Below are 19,080 nucleotides of genomic sequence, written 5' to 3' on the forward strand. Positions count from 1 at the left end.
AGTAGGCATTTCTTTCTCTCCATCTTGAAGTGATCTTGTTTGGCTTTATGTTTGTGCTCATCTCCTGCACTGGCCTGCGAATCCCACAATGATCTCATGACTGAAGAATTTGGAACAGCAATAACACATTAACAGGGAAACTCTTGTGGTGAACAGCAACACTACGATTAATGGCAGCTCTAAGTCCATGACTCCACTTCACAATTTGGTTTAGTTACATACCAGATTTTATGTTTCATAAACTAACTGTTATTTCATGTTGTTATTCTGTGTACATATTTGCTTTTAAATCAAGCATGACCTTATGTGTGATTAGGGCATGCAGTCGACCTGGTACGCTCGTCGTAATAACACTCAGTTACATCTTATCAAGCTTTTGATCTAAATGTACAGTCTGCCTCTATTGTCATGAACGACTGAGGCCATTTTATCAAGCCGTGTTCCATTAGACTTTTCCCCTCCTCTTCGCTTTGTCTTTGTCTTCTCTCATCTTTATTTGTGAGTCAAATCTTCCTGAGGTCCCTGGCCAGGCTTTGTTTCCATACTCAGTAGTGTGGCCTCTCTCTCTCTCTCTCTCTCTCTCTCTCTCTCTCTCTCTCCCTCTCGCTCTGTCTCTACAGGTTTCACACACACTATGGAGACGTTTCAGGTAACCAAAGCCCCTGAAACTCTGAATAAGAGGTTGAACATGAAGGATCCCTAAATCTGGATGAACAGTGACAGAATCGGGATACAGGATAGAGGATAATGTCGGTTGATGGTGAGGTAGCTGTACCGAGACATTCCTTATGTGTGTATTGGGATGGTGCCGTGAGACCTGAGTCACCAAGGACGAATACGAAAGTCCAAACACAGATGCTAACCGCTATACTGTGTCTCATAATACTGAGTACTGAACCACCTTGACTATAAGTGTGCATGGATTTTATGTGTGTAAAATGGGACGTCCTTTATAGGTACGAATTATTTCACTTAGCCTGAGATTATTGTACCTTCACCTTAAAATATTAAGCTACAAAATGACAAATCAGTGAACCTCTCTCTCTCTCTCTCTCTCTCTCTCTCTCTCTCCTGCTCTCATTTCACTCTCGCACACATGCACACCTTTGCTTCCCCTCACTCCATCTCTTTATTTCATGTTATTAAAGCACACGGATTGTCACTGTTATTTACCAAATATAGTCTGACAAAGAAGTGGGAATTTTTTTCCCTGATTGAAGATCAAAGTGGCAAAGTCTCCTCCTCAAATCCCGCCCCTTCTATTAGAGCCCCTTAAGAACAGAGGAAAACATCAATTTCTCACACATCAATGGCGGCATCATAATCAATTGAAAAAGACACTTGTATGGGGATGCAAATCTTATCTTTGTCTTATTAAAAGCTTTTAGAAGATACATGTCGGGATTTAATATTATTAAATAAAAGAGGTCGGTTTTTAATCTAAAGATGCAGAGGCGTTAGTAATGGTCTAAATCAAAGCCAAGGGACTCTCTTAATTACAAGCGGACTTTTCCTTTCCTTATTAATATTGATAAAATATACTGTGATCTGATCTCTGTGCGTATGATGCTTTTTTGGTGATGGTTAATGAACACAACTAGGACATGAGCTTCATTTCCCAGAGAAAAGAGAGCACTGATGATTCAACTAGATAATGAATTTCACTCTCACTGTTAATATGCCCGAAAAATAACTTCCGCATTTACTGAACTCGTGAAGTGCACTCTGACCTCTCGCTTCCTTCATTGACCTCATTTCTTAAACGGTTAAGAAGTGTTAATGGCATACAGCCTTATAGTTAAAAAGCCACGATCCCTTTGGTGCAGCTTAGTTTGGGTCATGAAGTGCTTTCTGTAAATATTACCAGTCAGTTTGTTTTGTTCCATTCTAAAATAGATCTCAAAGCTAAGGCAAAAACATTCATTTTACTAGCAATAAGAATTTAATATTTTGTAATGGAGTAGAAAAACATCTCATCTGCTTCTGTTGAGTATGAACTGATTGCATTAACTCCATCTAACAGGCTCTTATCTTGCTTATATCCTCAGACTAGGACCTATTGTACTATAGTGATACAAGTTATATTTCTGATGAAGAATACAAGGCACTTCAAGACCTCCTGTCTTATAACAGGTCTTGAACTAGAAAATATTTAGAGAGAAAAATCACTCAATGTTTTTGAATGAAGAATTTATCTATTGCACCAACATAAGTAAAATAAAAAAACTCTTCCATTTTATTTAGAAAGAGAATTCAATTGTGTTTAGTTGTTGAAATGAATTTTCAAAAACCTGCAGTTAAAATGTAAAAAACAAAACAAAACAAAACAAAAAAAGAAGAGCGGTTATCGATCCCCATTGTGATATGCATTGATTAAGCGTTGCTCGAAGCTTTCGTAGCTGAAATGGAGCCAGATATGGGGCAGATTGATTTTACTGCATTAATTTCTTAATTAGGCCCTTGGTCTGAAACCCATACTAGGTTTTTACCCCCAAACAAAGGCTACGAGCTGCTGCTGCTGATGATATGATTTGAGTCTTGGGAACACTTTTCTCTAGGATTCACTGATATATTGTCTGAAAAAGCAGTTCTGAATTTCACCATGCGTTATTTTAATACATCTTGAACTGGATACCTGAAATTGGATACATTACATTACTCCTTAGTATGTATTATTTTACTCCCTGAATATGGGTGGAGTAAACATATGTTTTTTAAAGAATAGCTTAAAAAAAAAAGATCTACTGAAATGTTCCTTAATGAAGAAAGGAGGGAAATGTAACAAATGAAAAGCAAACACATTAATGTCCTATGGAGGGCAGTGAATAGTCTCTGTCTGTTTCTCCTCTCTCACCTTCTGTGTCTTTTCCCCTCCTTTACACGCTCCCTCACCGATTCATACACCACCCACACTGGTCTGTGTTGATTGTGAGACATTTTTATGGCTGTTGTTGAACTGTTTTTCCTGTTCTTTCTCCACACAGAAAAAAGAGCCTGCTGTTCTTGTGTCTGGTTTAGGAAGAAGCTCCACAGACGAGGTGCTCAGCCTCTCCAGGGACAATCGGCTGCGGGCCCTACAACAGCGCGAGGCTCGCCCAAAACACAAGGCCGTCATTAAAGAAGGTCCTCTTTTAGTCAGCAGCACAAAGTGGGGTCAGAACTGCAATGCCTTTTCCACATGCGTCCCATCCAGGGCTTTTGACGTGGCATTGTTTACTATTCAAGGCTGCGTGAAAGGAAGACACAAAGACACAGTGCTACATCTCAGTCTATATGTCGCACTTTAACATTAATCTACAAAACTTTATTGAATTAACCAGTAAACCTGGAACTACATGTATCTACATACATAGCAGACAATGACAAATAAATAAAAATGGTTAAATATTCATATATATTTAATTCGGCTACAAATTCAGCTCACACAAATACCAGGCTGTATACAGATGTGAAGTCAAATATCTAAAATTTAATATAGTAGCATTTAATTGACAGATAGACAGTCTGATGATGTATCTACATGATAGCCCTGAGGTCAGGAGTTCATTTTCTGTCCGTTTTGTAATGTAGAATTGATGCAATGGCAGTTAATTTTTTTTTTTTAAAGTCTGTGTGACTTGGCTGCTATATTCCATATGACCACAGACAGTATGGGTCATGCATTCTGCCTCTCACACACACACATACTATTAAGATGCACACACTCAGGTGGCTGTGTGTTTACTCTGCTGATGGTCAACCCTCTGATTAATGGTCATGACATCCATGTATGAAAAAGAAAACTGTTTGTTTTGGAAAAGACACGCAGATTCTGCTCTGCCTCATATACGTATTTCCCACTATGCAGTATTGGATACACAGTAGGGGTGAGACACTCAGGCTTGGCTGGACTTCATGTCTGGAGAGGTGACGTGCCCTCAGACATAACCGCATGTTTTATTTTAAACGTGATGCAGCGTTGTGTGGAATGTGACGTGAACTTCAGTTTGCGTCTATTCACCTGCTCTGATCGATATTCTGATAGAGAGGCTGTTAGCACTTCAGGTATAGATACGCTGCATAGTAAAGTACAAATGAAGTTATAGCTTCTTTTTTTTTTTTTTTTCTTAGTCTTTTACATTTTATCAATATTTACCGCAAAGCAGGGCAATTTTATGTAATGAAATTAGCTTCCTTTTTTGCATTTGCTTTAAAAACACATCATTAAAGAGATTTTTGCATAAGCATATAAAGCTATAATTATTTCCTCTATTATTGTCTTATAGACACAAAATGCAACAGGCTATTAGAACTGCATAATTGTGGACATTCAAGTCATTACTCACCGGATATAATTTATCTGAACTCTTTCGGAAAAAATGTTAAAATGGGTACCAGAGCCTCTCTTACAATGGGGAAATTTACAATTGATTACATGTGAAAAGGTTAAATGCCAAGTTCCACTTGTTAAAACCAGAAAAGTTTATGCTGTTTTATTTGTCCAGCTTAAGGGGAATCTGGCATAAATCAAGCTGTTGTTACTATTAAACAACCTTCTAAAATGCACATATTGTTACCATGAAAACAAGCAGGAAGACCATTAGAGCCCAACAGAGCCCATAATATGCTAATTAAGAACAGAGCCATTTCAGGCCGTATGGGAACATGCAGGCATTGTGGGTAATTAACTGTTTGCACACAGGCCTGATATTTGCTTTCCTTCTGCAAGAAACCAGAAACATGGATCTCAGTAGGTATCACCCCCCTGAGTGGAAAGTCTGAAAGCTGAAATTAGCTGTTTTATTGTCTGAGATTATAATAATAATAATAATAATAATAATAATTTTTAAGTGTCCCTGAAACTTGCTTAAGGAAAGATATGAGACGGAAATGTAACAGATAAAACAGAATTGTGATTTAAGCTGTGAAATAGCCAGAGTTTTCTCTCCTTATTCTTATCTGTATATTATTATTTTTTTAATGTTTAAAACCCTATTTTTGTGTACACTGACTGTGCAGGATATGTTTAGTATAATGAGTCTAATTATTTAAAATAAAATAATGCTTGCAATATAAAATGTTTTATATCTACAAGTATAATGTGCTTCAAAATATGAAGCTATATTGTGATAACTGTTATATCACATTTATAGCTTCATTTGGCTTAGTTACTGCTGTAGACTTACTGTTATGTACACAAAATCTGTGGATTTTATGGCTTTGTAAAAATATTAGAAAAAACAGAAGCAGGAATGATGTATTGCTTCAAATCACACAGACATTCAACAAGTTTTTATGCCCTCTGATGTCTATTTGACCTTTTCTATGTGCCTGACTTGAATGTTTGTTTCTGAGCATATTGTGTATAGCAACTAATCAAAATTAACTGGCTGAGTCCACGAAAAACAGATGAATGCTGCACTGGCATAAATTATTTTGGGTGCGTCAAATTCATAAAAGACAATCAGTGAGTTACGAGAAAGGGCACAGTGTGCCGTGAATTAATTTTAGGGATAATTACTAACAGAATTAAACATTTTTATAATTAATAACTGCCAAATATTTCTTATCATTTTATTGATATGCCCCATAATAATCTATAAAATTTTAGGCCTCCAAATGATGAAACAATATAGAATACACAATATAGAATACAATGCAAATAAAAAAATAATTGAGTTGTAACAATCGACTGTGATTACCTACTAAAGATCTATCTATCTCTCTATTAATCTACATATAATCTATTTGTCTGAAGAGAGCACCAGGTAAGGAACAGCGGTTTGTCATTTCTTAAGGTCAACCTCCTTAACCAGCTCTGTGTGTGTGTGTGTGTGTGTGTGTGTGTGTGTGTGTGTGTGTGTCCTATAGCAGCAAAACCCTTCTCTGTCAGGTCACATAGCAGGCTCACCATTAAATGCTTTTAAACTGATTTAATTAATTGAAGCCCACATGTATTATTATTATTATTATTATTATTATTATTATTATTATTATTATTATTATGCACCAAATATCCTTTATTAAAATTGTACATGATTTATTCACAATGAATTGTTTAATATGGCTTAATTTTTGGTTTTTGTTTATTTCTTTTTGTACCTTTGTACCACGGTGTCTTTACAAATTTATCTTTCCAGATCCAGAATAAAAACAGAAAACGAGGAAGCAGCGCGTGCTCTTGAACCAGTATTGCCCTTAACACACACACACACACACACACACACACACACACACACACACACACACACACACACACACACACACACACACACACACACACACACACACACACACAGAGTTTCCGCGTATCTGCGGCTCTTCCGGCTCCTCGTCATTCCAGCACTAAAGCAGGGCCGCTCTCTCTCTCTCTCTTCTCTCTCTCTTCTCTCTCCCTTTTTTCTGCTCTTCTCCACCAAAGCTCGCTTTTCCTTCCTCGCTTTTCAAACTGCTGTGTTCGTCTGCTGCCTCTTTCCTCCATCCTCTCCCCCCTCCCTACTTTCCTGCCCCTCTCTATTTATGAAAACGTCACTTCAAGTCCCTCCCTGTTTGAATCTCATTAGTTTCTTGTGTGTTTCTCCCTGTCAATAATCCCGAATCCAGACTCTCTCTATTTCCATCCCTCTCTAGCTGTCAATCAGCGCCGCCTTTGAACTGAAAACCACTCCGACCAACTTCAACTCACTCAATCCGAGCGGCTCGGCTCCGTCTACGGCTTCTTTTTCTGCCAAGATTCCCCCTTTTTTTCAGTTTTCTACTAATCGCCAGTCCTTGGGAAACGCCAGGGCAGACCCTAAACTCCAACTCGGATTCGGGATCACACAGATCAAGGGTTTAAAACTTTGTGTTTTGGCCCCCCAACACTGCTCGGGAGAAAATGCCGCAGCTGAACGGCGGTGGAGGGGACGATCTGGGTGCGAACGATGAAATGATTTCCTTCAAAGACGAAGGAGAACAGGAGGAGAAAATTTCAGAGAACTCCTCTGCAGAAAGGGATTTAGCAGATGTCAAATCTTCGCTCGTAAACGAGTCAGAAACGAATCAAAACAGCTCTTCGGATTCAGAGGTAAGTGACAAAACATCGCGGATCAGTTGTCCGTTAGTTTCCTTGCACTTTTGCGTAAAGCGCCAAACTTTTCTGTGTACCGTCGGTGATCAGTGAAGCTAACCGTTGTGCCATTGTACTGTGTTGAACGCTCGCCGTGTCGCTGCATTTCAAGGCGGAAAGACGGCCTCCGCCTAGAGCCGAAACTTTCAGAGACAAAACAAGAGAAAGTTTAGAAGAGGGTGAGTCGCTCTTTTCTCTAAATCATCCTGTGTTTTAGATTGAACTACACAATCCCGACATAACCATACCGTCTTACTTAAAATACGCATAAATGTTTTTCCCCCCTGACGCTCCCTAAGAAACTTTTCTTCTTTTCCCCCCGCCATGTTAGCTGCGAAAAGGCAAGATGGAGGTCTGTTCAAGAGCCCCCCGTACCCGGGCTACCCGTTTATAATGATCCCCGACCTGACGAGCCCCTACCTCTCCAACGGATCCCTCTCACCGACGGCGCGCACAGTAAGTGCAACCTTTTGTTTTGTTTTTTTTGTTTTCGTTTGTTTTGTTTTTTGTTTGTTTATTTGTTTTTTAAACTTCTTTCCTCTACACGAGACTGAGACACACTTCAAACGGAGATGGAGTCAGAACTGAAAGTGTCCTGCTAGAAAAGTTAGACAGAAATCTAGACACTAAAGTTTCTGATGTGATCCTGCTACCGTTCAGCGGCGTTGCTCTGCTAATATGTTAAAGCTAAAGCTAACGCGCTACAGCCGTACAGCTCTCACACACGCTCACACACACGCTCACACACACACACACACACACACTCACACTCCAAATCACTCGAATACACCAAATAATTCAGTGCTCAGAATATTTAGAAATTAATTTCCAGCCACTCGGAAAATGTATCCAAAAATGACCTTTAATATTCCTTCACCAAAAAGACTTATTATTATTATTATTATTATTATTATTATTATTATTATTATTATTATTATTATGGTCACATCTGGAGATCACTGGAAGATGTCATAATGTATGCACATTATAAACACGAGCCAAGGGAAATAGAAGCACTTAATGAAAACATTTGAAGTGAGTAAACATTTGCATAAAATATGCACAGCACATAAAACATTAATGTCTGTATTGACAGCGATTTATAAAAAGCGATCGACCTTTTGTGATAAAAGAATTCAATTAAATACAAATATCCTGCTATGTGCACCCAGTGTATTTGTGAAGCAGTGTGTGTATGTAATTACACAATTATTATTATTATTATTATTATTATTATTATTATTATTATTTTAAAATCTTGATTACAATTATGTGTTTCTGCCAAAAAAAAAAATCCAGTACATTTCCACATGACAGAGGGCATTAGTGTTGCTTTAATAACAGGGCAGTTTAGTTCATACACAGCTGGTATTTATTTGAGTATTTGATTTCTTTAATGGTGTTTGTTAAATGTAGCGGTCTCATGTTATATGGTTTACACAAAACATGGATAATGAAAAAGGCTAACTGAACAATATAACATTGCTTTTTATTGTATTTGTGGTTTTTGTTACGAGAAAGAATTTATTTAGGGTAAAAAAAAAGCCTATATAAAAATGAACACAAAAACTGCGATGTGAGAGAGCTTTTTTAAATGCTGTGTTGGTAACATTTTAATGAGGCATAGTGTGTGTTTTTTCCGTAGTAGTCTGTGTGTGTGTGCGTGTGTGTGTGAATGTGAGCGTGCTTCACAAAAGCCAGATCTTTGTTGAATATTATTTTCATATCACGGTGTCTTCTTTCCACCATTCTTGTACTCACAGAACTCGTCAGGAGTGTAATACCAAACCAAAGGGGACGTGCACTTTAGTTTATACTGAAACACACTTGCACGCATGTACACACTCGTGCATCCGATAAACAATAAGTTTATGGCTATCTATTGCGATGGATAAAATTGTGTGAAGAAATGGAGGTTCTGTATGTGTGGGTTGTGTTTTGTGTGTCGCTGGTGTTTTATAGAGGCAGAGGTTATATACAGCAGATAGAGAGTGATGCTGTTGAAGAAGAGGGTGATTACGTCCTAATGTAATATCCTGACATCTGTCACGAGTCTAACACTCACAATGTGTGTGTGTGTGTTTGTGTATATATATATATATATATATATATATATATATATATATATATATATATATATATATATATATATATATATATATATATATATATGTATATTTAGATATGTGTAAATATATATTTATATATGAGATGCTCCATTTGCTAGCGGTTCTTATGTAGATATGTCTTGTGGCTTTTTTTATTTTTTAATATAATGTTGTAGCTTACTGACTTTAGCCAGTCCACAATTATCAGTGCATCAGTTTCCCATTTTCTCTCTATCTGTCACTGTTGCTCTGTTTGCTTCTTTCTCGTTCGCTCTGTGAGCTCGGCTTACCTGTGTGTTGCCTGGGCATCCTACCCATGCCACTTTGAAGTTGAAAGCTGTTGTATTCACAAACGCATTACTTAAGTCTAGTATAAATAATTCACCTGAGCATCGATTAGCTGTCTTTCTGTTTAACAAACACACAGAGCTGAACCCTGCTAACTGGGTCTGATGCCGTTAAACCTTTATTACAGACCGTTTTCCGGAGTGTCCTGTGCTGAGCTCTTGTTGTGCCGTGCATCTCTGCAGTTCACCCCCTGTTTTTACTCATGTTCAATGAATTAAATGCAGCATTGTTTGGTTACAATTGTACAAATCAGCCTATTTGTTGGACCTCTGTTTTAGGTTAAGGGAAATTTACAGCTCTGAGGGATGATGTAATGTGTTCGAGAGAGTCAGCTGTGTGGAAGGCTGCAGCATTGAGGTTTATATTTGAATTATGTGACAATCTTTACAATATTTGGATGCCTTGCTTGTGTCAGCTGATTCTTCCTCTGCAGACTTGTGCAATAGTGATGAAATGCGTGTTCCTGGGTTTGAGTGTGTGCAGAAAGGGGGAGGAGGACTTGAATTAGTCCGACCTCGGAGGGCCATAATAACGGGAAGTTTGTTTTTCCAACAAGCCCGGCCTCAAAATCTCTGCGATGATTAGGTGGCGTTTAGTAATGTGACATGACGCTACATGGACAGTACAAGCGCTCCGTCTCTCTCAGTGCTGATCTGCCCTCTTGGCTGCAGCAAGTCAGTGTTATGCATATGTACGGCTATGGCCTGTGTGTGTTTATGTGTGTGTGTGTGTGTGTGTGTGTGTGTGTGTGTGTGTGTGTGAGTGCGCGTACGTGTGTGCATGTGCTGTGGTTTAAAGGCGACTGGTTATGCGGGCTGCTGTAGGGGAACATTTCACCTCAGCGGATCTGCGTGAAAAGGCAGGCAGAGGCCGACTCGAGGCAGTATGCAGACCAGGGGCTTTATGCCTGTAAATCCTCTGGGTTTATTTACTGCCTCTGCGACTTATGAATGTTAAGATATTTGACGCCACCCCTGGCCCCATAATTCCTTAGGCCTGCAGACCTTTGGCAAAGGTTTCGGGTTTCAATGTATAATTATGTGTAGTTTTTTTTTTTTTTTTTTTTTTTTTTTAAAAGAGCCAGAAATAAAATAAGGGGAAAACCTGCAACAGCCAGTGTCCTCTGCTCCGATTATGAGTAAAGAAAAAGATGGTCTCTGAAATTCCACAGCAAAAATGACGTGGATTTATTTCACAATATGTCCATTTTTTTCTTTTTCCATGTCCTTCCTTTGTTTCTTTTTTTAATGTAGTGGATTGGATCAAAACTGCCTTTTTTATAATAATAATAATAATAATAATAACAAGAATTTTTTGCGTAACATAACATAAACTATTTCATTTTCATTTAGTATTTAATTCAATTGGAAGAATTTCAACATGAGGAGTTTGAATGGAATTTATGATGCTAAAACCAGCGTTTGTGTGAGTCCTTTGTGCGACAGTGGATGAACACATTATAATAAACCCTGACACTATCTTTCTAACCATTTTATTGCTACCTAGTCTATAATGCCCTATCTGCTGGATTATGTGTGTTGTGCTGCCACATTGAATAGCTTGTCACGTGAAGGGAAAAAGATAGTTTAATGCGGATTTAGGGGGATAGACTCCTACCTTATCAAATTGGCTTTACATGTTGATGGCTCCTAATTGCTGTCCGCGGGGGGTTCAGCGAACGACGCGGCCGGGTTCTGTGTTGCTCTCCGCAAAACGCACTCACAGTTTATTTAGAAGGTTGCCATCCTTTTGTTTTGCAAATCACTTTTGTTTATAAAGAATGGTAGAGTCTCTCTGTTCTCGTCTTCCCCTGTCCTTTTCTCTTTTCTTCTCCTCCTCCCGGTCTCTCGACCCACGCAACACACAAACGACGTGCTATTTTGCTCGAGCTCGATAAACAGCCACAAAAAAAAGTGCAATCTGTTTTGGATTTGAGGGAGTTAAGTCAGGGAGCAAAGTTTGGCAGCATTAAGCTGAAATCGGGGCCTGCGAGACATTAGTGGCACACAGCACATTCTCAGGCCTTAATTAGTCCAAACTGTAATTGTTCATGGTCTGCCAATAGGAGTAATGCGCAGGAAAAGTGGAGTTGCACTAAATCGGCCCACGTTTTTTTTTTAAAACAATAAATCACTCGCATATTTGTGCCGTGATTCAGATGGAGTCTCGACCTCTCCCATCTCGACATGTGGTAAATTGTAAAGTCAATGAATCGCAGATGTAGGGGAGAGAGAGAGAGAGAGAGAAAGAGAGTACAGTAAGGTTTTGTTAGCTCCTGCTGAATGAATGGAAAAGATTAGTCCTGTAAATATTTATTGAGTTGAGTGTGTGTGTGTGTGTGTGTGTGTTTTCTGGCTTTAGTTTTATCTTATGGTGATTTTGCAGGGCTGCATCTTTTAGGTAAAACGTGATGTAGAGGGAGTTATTAGTGTATTTAGTTTTGTTAGATCCACGTGTTTTATGTGGACGTGTTTGATCCGATCTCTTCTAAGCAGTGGTAAGAAAAGTATGCCATGAATTCGCAATCTTTAAATTCTGTCCTTGTTTATCCTTTTTAGAAAGAAAAAAGAACGTTAAATCATAAATAAATTCTGTTATATCTCTAAAGTGTGCGTTCGTAGAGCGGTGAGCGTGCCGCTGTCTCGCTCCTGATAAACACGAAGCTAGGGCTGTTATAAATTTGAAGTCTTAGCAGCTGTGTGTCTCTGACCCACCCCCTCTTGTACACCATTCATTTCCATAAAGTTCAGCACAAAGATTGCACTGTACATCTGGAATGCAACTTTTGTCATCTGGTAAATATAGTCCTCCTGCTGGCCCACACTGCGCCGGGCTCCCAAAACATGGAAATAATATTATTCTCTCACACTTTCTCTCGCTCTGTGTGCCTCACATGTCCATGTGCACAATGCAGTTCACACACACACATCTCATGCTGATTTGGTCGTTATGGGCAAATTTGTTTTGTGTTAAATCATGCAGCAGCAGCAACAGTATATTAAGAATATTTTACTTGTTTTGTTTTGTTTTGTTTTGTTTTGTTTTTGGGGGAGAACCAAAACCTACAGATGTGCTACTTATAAGCTTTCTCTGCAATGGATTCAATCTGATTATAGAGAAAATAATAAGAGTGATTTTTAAACAGATTTCTGTGGGCGTTAATTGTTATCTGTTTAGTTGGAATGAGGTTGTATTTGTTCCACTGACAAAAGGAAATAGCATATTGGGAAATAACAGTTTATAAAGTTACACACAACCTTGTGAAGTTTTCTTAATATGATGCATCGTTAGCTAACGGTTTAAAGGTAAAGCAGTAATAAATTCTATATTGATGTTCTATAATTACATGGTGAGGTTTTGCCTTATAAGACCAATGCTGTTCTGTTTGTAAGATCTAGGAAGCTCAGGCTGCGGTAGTTTGAGGTAGTTAGTCTATGCAGCATTGGTGTGGAGGGGGCAGGGAGGCTGAGAAAAGCAGGAAAGCCAGTGGCCGGTGTGCCCGCTGTGGAGGGGCCGAGGGTGGATGATGGGGAGGGAGACGCACAAAGGCCGACTGAATAGGGTGCATAATTGCTGCTAATGCTGGGGCAATGAGAGCGGCCACAGTTCCTGGTTAGATGTCCAAACAATAGAGCCCCGAGGCCTTGCATTTATCTACGTAAAAAAAACGAGAGAAAAAACACAGCGGGGCCGGGAAAAGACAGGCAGGGAGGTGACAAGTTTATAGCCTTGTTTGATGGACAAGCCATGTGTGTGGCTTTTCTCCTCTTTTAGTGAATTGGCCCGTTCGCTGCATTTATTAGCTCCTCCTGACCCGAGCTTCGTCATCAGAACAACTGCTCAGAGTGAAGTGACTGTGGAATTTAGCAGCGCCGGGCTTTTTTGTTTGAATTGGAAGTCGCTCGGCCAAAGTGCACACACGCTAACGTGATTTCTGCTGGAAATGATTCTCCCTCTGACCTCTGTAATGACAAATGATAGGGTGACCAAGTATGTGCTTGTGTTTCTGTTTGTTGTGTGTATATATATATATGTGCACACAGTCCTGATGATTTCACTTTTATTACCAAAATGGGAAAGATAATTGTAATCGGTGCCAAAGTTCAGAACACACCTTTAACAAAGAGCACGTCACATAAACTACACGGTTTATAGCCCATTAGGTTTGTTGCGGGGAAAAAAAAAAAAGGAATATTTTTAAAAAAATATTATTTATGTTTATTTATATTTCAATTGTATTTTAAACATGTAATATTTTTAAAAAGAAGGACTGAGACCTGTGTCTGTATGTCTGTTATTACAGTCGGTATGAAACGATTCTGCTGGCTATTCTGCTTGTTTCTAATGTTTCTGTTTGATAAGAGAATTTGGCTAATTTGGCATCAGCAGATGACTTCAGTGCTCAGATCGCAAATTCTGATTCTGTAGTCTTTCTATTGTGGAAGGTAAAAATCTTGTTTGCTTCAATCATCACCGCTAATTCCTACGGATACACTGGGAGCCTTCTGTGTTTGGTGAAACACAATTGACAAAATAAAAGGTGATAATACATGTGCCGTGTATTTTTAATCTTCTAATTAAACTTTTAATTGCCGGCGGTTAAGCTCAGAGGAAGGTCCTACGAGTATAAACGTATATACAACTTTTCCCTTTTCTCATTTTCCCCTTTTCTTTGTGCTAATTCTTTAACTTCACCTATACGACAAACTCGTTCGTGAGCAAAAGCTAAAGGAAGCTTGTTCTTTGTCATGATGGGGAAAAAGCACACGTTTATTATTTTATAGATTAGTGGAAATAATGTTTTTTATGATCTGTATATGATAAATGTGTGTGTTTTTTCTTTTTACCCAAACAAATCTCCCTGGTGCAGTTTGTTATGCAGTCACAGATAATGTATTTATAAACACAGATATTCCCAAATTCTAGGCATGAAATGGAAGCTCTTCTGCAGTCTTGTAGATAGCGTCGATGTCGTGCGATATAAATAACATGTTATATGATTAGCACTTTATTTTTTCATGCTTCCTGTACTAACTTTCTGTTATTTATTCGAGTTAAGTGCTAAAACGAATATAGTCTGATGTAGACGGGAAATCAGAGAGCCATGCGAAACTTCAAGGAAGAAAAATATTCCAGGGATATTTAAACACAATTCCAGAAGCGGAGACAATTTACTTCTTCTGTCGAATTCCCAATTACATTCCGATTGGAGGAGAACTGAGTGGATGTGTATCAGTGGTCGACCAGCCTGAGGGTACGGAGAATGCGCTAGACATTAGGCGGCATTCAGTGATGTGGAGCGAGATTGTAATGATGCGCTCTCATCTCGAGGGTGTGAGACTCGTCACAATGACAGAGGAGGTGTGTAATCCAGCGGCTCTTCGCATTTAACAGAGATGATGAGCGTCTGTCACTGATAGTAAATAGTAATCTGTTTTCACTGCCTATCTGACAGAGGCAAAAGAGTGAGCGATGAGACAGGAGTGATTTATAAGGAAAGAGGGCCTAATCCTGACCCGGGGCTGTTGGCTTTGGACGCTGGACAGATTTAGACACGCCACCCGGAGTCACATGACCTTGGCAGCGTTCCGTTGATCAGCATGGCCTTTAGAACGTAGCTTTCCTTTATCTGCACCTTTACTGCTCCTCTATCTTTATGAGCCGTCACACTTTGCATTTTTCAAATATCAGTCTAGATAAATTGCCTGCTTTGTCATAACGAGTGGCGTCAAGTGGCTGGATTTCAGGTGTGAGGCTGAGTTCCTGGTTTCAAGCTCATGGCTGCCTGAAAGGATGTGCAATTAATGATGGATGTACAGTTGCTTTTTGATTTCTTGGATTGCGAAGATGTAGGAAAGTGCTTTTGTGTAGCGCTGGTGATAGTCCTCAGTCCACTTTGCTGCTCAGTCTCAGGCCCACTACCACAGAGAGCAGATGTTTGGTAGTGAGTGTGCTGTGGAATTCAAAGCTGTTTAAACAGTGGGCTGTCTCAGCACAGGCCTGAATGGCTGCAGGGAAGGAAGTTCTCAGTGTTTACATAGCTCAATTGTCCTGCGGGCCTCACAGTGTCTAATGCACTACTGTTCAAACACTCAAGAGTGTAGAGTTGACCCCTACTGCAGTTTAGCCACAAGCCCTGAGTGTGTGTGTGTGTGAGTGTGTGTGTGTGTGTGTGTGTAAGCTTGTCATTGTGCATGCACAGGCTTGCATTTATTTGTACAGATTTGTCTTTGTTTTTTGGTTGTACTTAAAAGTTGCATAGTCAGGATCCATAGTTGGAGGCTCCATTTGCTCCTCAGGATGGTGTTTGTTAGTGTCTAGTGGTTTAGCTGATTGATATTGAAGTACAGCTAAGCTCAATTCATCTCACTAAGCAAAGCAATGGAGGCTGTGTAAAGACAGAGCAAGGAAGAAATAGATAGGCGTCCCCTTTGCTCCACCAAGACCGTGCCTACTGGAGAGGTAGACATTGACATACAGGGGAATCAACTAATCGTTGTTTGAATGACCTGTTGTGATCCAATGACGGATCGCCTCTACTCCTGCCAGTGGAGCGGAAAATGTAGCCTGGATTGGCATGATGTTAGCAAGTGTGTAAACCGTGCTTCAACAAGATGGATAAACGCAATTATTGGCCAGACCTGGAAAGGGAAAATCTATTTAAAGCCTGTAACGCTAAGCAGGGGCCGTGGTTAATTCATTTGGCCAATTTGCGAGTGATGTACGAGTGTCGGAGCACATTAGTCAGGGATGTGCAAAAGCCTGGATGGTTGTATATGTCTTTATGTGTCTAAAAGGGGGAGTGTTCTAGGAGCCCTGGTTTCTTTGGACCTACCCTTCCCCTCGCATTGCTATCACTACTTCTATTGCCATTTCACTGGATAATACAAATGGATCCAGAGCACTGAAGTGACAAGAAGATACACTGAGTGCAGGAAAGCAGTGTCTCCGTGCAAATGAGGCAGCGAGGACAAAGCGTTCCTTGTGGGGCCGCCCATTGAGAAGCCTCAACAGTTGCATCTTCATACCATACACAGCTGCACTCTGTTGCCTAAACTGCCACACAATACACTTTTAACTCACCTTAATAACACATTTCATTTGGAGATGAGGTTGATGTGAAAGAAGAAAGCAGGTCAAATGGAGAGTTTAGCTGAACAAGGGGCATGGCAACCTCGTAACATTTTATGTGCATTTTCTACATTTATGATTAAGTTTGTTTACAGCAGGACTGTATGGTTCATGGTGGGTGTAGGTACAGCTTGCTGGAAGCCAGCACCACTTTTATACATCCATTTACTTAGTCCTTCTTAATTGTTGTAAAAAATCAAACAATTTTTAGTTTTTTATCTTCGTATAAACTCTGGAATCTCTTTCGCCTGTTTTATTCTGCCGTCTTCTGAATCTGTCAGTGGCGTGCAGTAGGTTTTCGAACATGTAATGACTTGTGGGGGAAAACCACTTGACAGTTACACAAGTTGAGCAGTATGCAAACTCAGGGGGCGCAGCACAGGGAAGCAAGAAGGAAGAGGTGTTGCTTTACAGATTATGGACGCAGGGTGAACCACAGATTTGTTCAAATATTGGAGATACAAAATCGGTGGCTGGGTAGTAGGTTATGCAACCACCAAACACTACATGCATGGTTAAGGGATGAAACCTGGAGAGGTTATAGCATTGTGCTCCTTGATCCGTGATTAGGTGGTTTTTGTGTTGGAGGATAAGCCAGGTTTGACTCTTGCCACTTTGTATACGTCTCTGCTGGCAAAGTCAAGAAATGAGAGCTGACTTGGGCAGCTGGCCAAGCAGTCTGCTCACAGTTGCTGTGTGGCCTCATGGCCTCAAATGTTCACCTCTGGGGCCTGAGTCTAAGAGGACACGGAGACCTCTCTGCACTTTTTTGTTGCTCCTTGTGGTCAGCTTAATAGTACTTCAGTGTGAACAGACATATTGTTGATGGCCACTAGACACACATTCCTTATGACTTGCCTTGACAACATCTTGATTCTTTAAAGTTACCTCTAACAACAAGCCCTCCTCAAGATCCTTGTCTGTTTTCAGAAACATTTCATTTCAGTAGCCAAATGGACGAGAGCAATTTCCGACGGATGCCCCCTGCGCTGTGCTTTCCACAGGAAGTAGCCTTTTATCCCAACTGCATATACTAGGAACTCCTTGCTTAACCAGACATGCCTAACATTATTCCAGATCTTCACCCTTCTTCCTCTGGAGTTTCTGTAGTTGGAGTTACATTTCTAACTCACATACTCTGGTACAAGACAACTGCTGAGTGGAATTCCTTGTCCAACACAGAAAATACATAGCTTGGACTTCGCCGTATGCGTCTCAGATCAGTTTACAGTGATCGACATGCCTCTTCACACAAGTGTTTCCATTTAAGTGGAGGCTGGTAGTCTTATTAGAGCCAAAGATTGGACAAATGTTTTAACCAGTTATTCTATATGGATTCAAGCACGAGACTGTCTTAAAATAATTTGACTTGCAGGGCTAAAGGGCAAAGCTATAGTCCCATTGATCTAGCTGTAGTGTATAAAATAGAGAATGTCTTCATTGAAATGTTGTGCTTAATAAACAGACAGATGTTAATGCTGCATGGTAACTTGTCCTCTGATGGTTAGGGCAGATTTATTGCCTCTGGTGCAAGGCTGAGGTGTTGCTCGCCTCAGTGGCATGAAGTCCATCCTCCCTTCATGAAACATGATACCCGGGTCGCTTGGCCAGAACATCCACCAATCAGAGATTGATTAACACCAAGCAACATGACAGGTGACTATTCAGACATAAATCTATGCCAGAGAAGACAGGCTCCAAATATTTTTATTGCCGTTATTTTGGAAGGCATTCAGATAAGTCCTGACAAGTATAACCACTTTGGTTAAACATTGGAGTCAAAGTTCTTGTCACCAGCAGAGGTATTGTTTCGAATGTTGGCACTGATGTTTCTTGCTGTGCAGTGTCACCAAGTAAATTTATGTTGAGGGCTCGATAGGGACATTGCATAATTTAGCCCTCTTGGAGCTGTGGTCTGAGATGCTGGAACAAACGACCACTAATTGTTGACCGAAGCCGGTGGCAGAGGGAGTGGTGGAGGACGACTGGAACTTTGGCAATGAGAGGCTAAAGACTCAAGCTTGCTGCTGGGTTTTCAAGGAAAAAGCGGATTCCTGGGATGCTCCCGAAAGAAAAACCACAGTGCCGAATAAAACCCATAAACTAAACACTTTCCCTCTTTTCAGAAAAGAAAATCATTGTCACTTCTCATTTTCACTTGATATGTGGTTTACCACACCGAGTTGCTCCGAATGGCTCAGTCAGACTTCGGCCTTTTTGGAGGGATAAAAATGGTGTACTTTTGTTTTCTCTGATTATATTATTCTACATTTGAAACAGAGCCTAGTCTGTTCTTCTATTGCTTCACGCCTTCTTGATTTCTGTCACAGATGCTGGTTAAGAGGGCACATCTGCTGTCACGAGGCTGTCAAGCAAATCCTCTTCTGTAACATTGTTGTGTTGGCT

At 40.0% G+C, this 19,080-nt stretch overlaps 1 protein-coding gene across 29 annotated transcripts in view; it reads left to right on the forward strand.

The window, feature by feature from the left end:
• Positions 1–6,361: 6,361 nt before the first annotated feature.
• Positions 6,362–19,080, forward strand: part of tcf7l2 (transcription factor 7 like 2) — a 76,690-nt gene continuing 63,971 nt past the window's right edge. For all 29 annotated transcript variants that reach the window (XR_003439708.2, XR_003439710.2, XR_007143659.1 and 26 more), the window contains exons 1-3: positions 6,362–7,045; positions 7,200–7,266; positions 7,419–7,543. Coding sequence is in view for 26 of the 29 variants with exons in the window: in XM_027140388.2 (XP_026996189.1) it covers positions 6,857–7,045; positions 7,200–7,266; positions 7,419–7,543 (381 nt within the window). In the remaining 3 variants the exon portion in view is untranslated. The remainder of the gene's footprint in view (positions 7,046–7,199; positions 7,267–7,418; positions 7,544–19,080) is intronic.

The sequence above is a fragment of the Tachysurus fulvidraco genome, chromosome 8 (genome assembly GCF_022655615.1).
Source record: "Tachysurus fulvidraco isolate hzauxx_2018 chromosome 8, HZAU_PFXX_2.0, whole genome shotgun sequence".
Classification (NCBI taxonomy): Eukaryota; Metazoa; Chordata; class Actinopteri; order Siluriformes; family Bagridae; genus Tachysurus; species Tachysurus fulvidraco.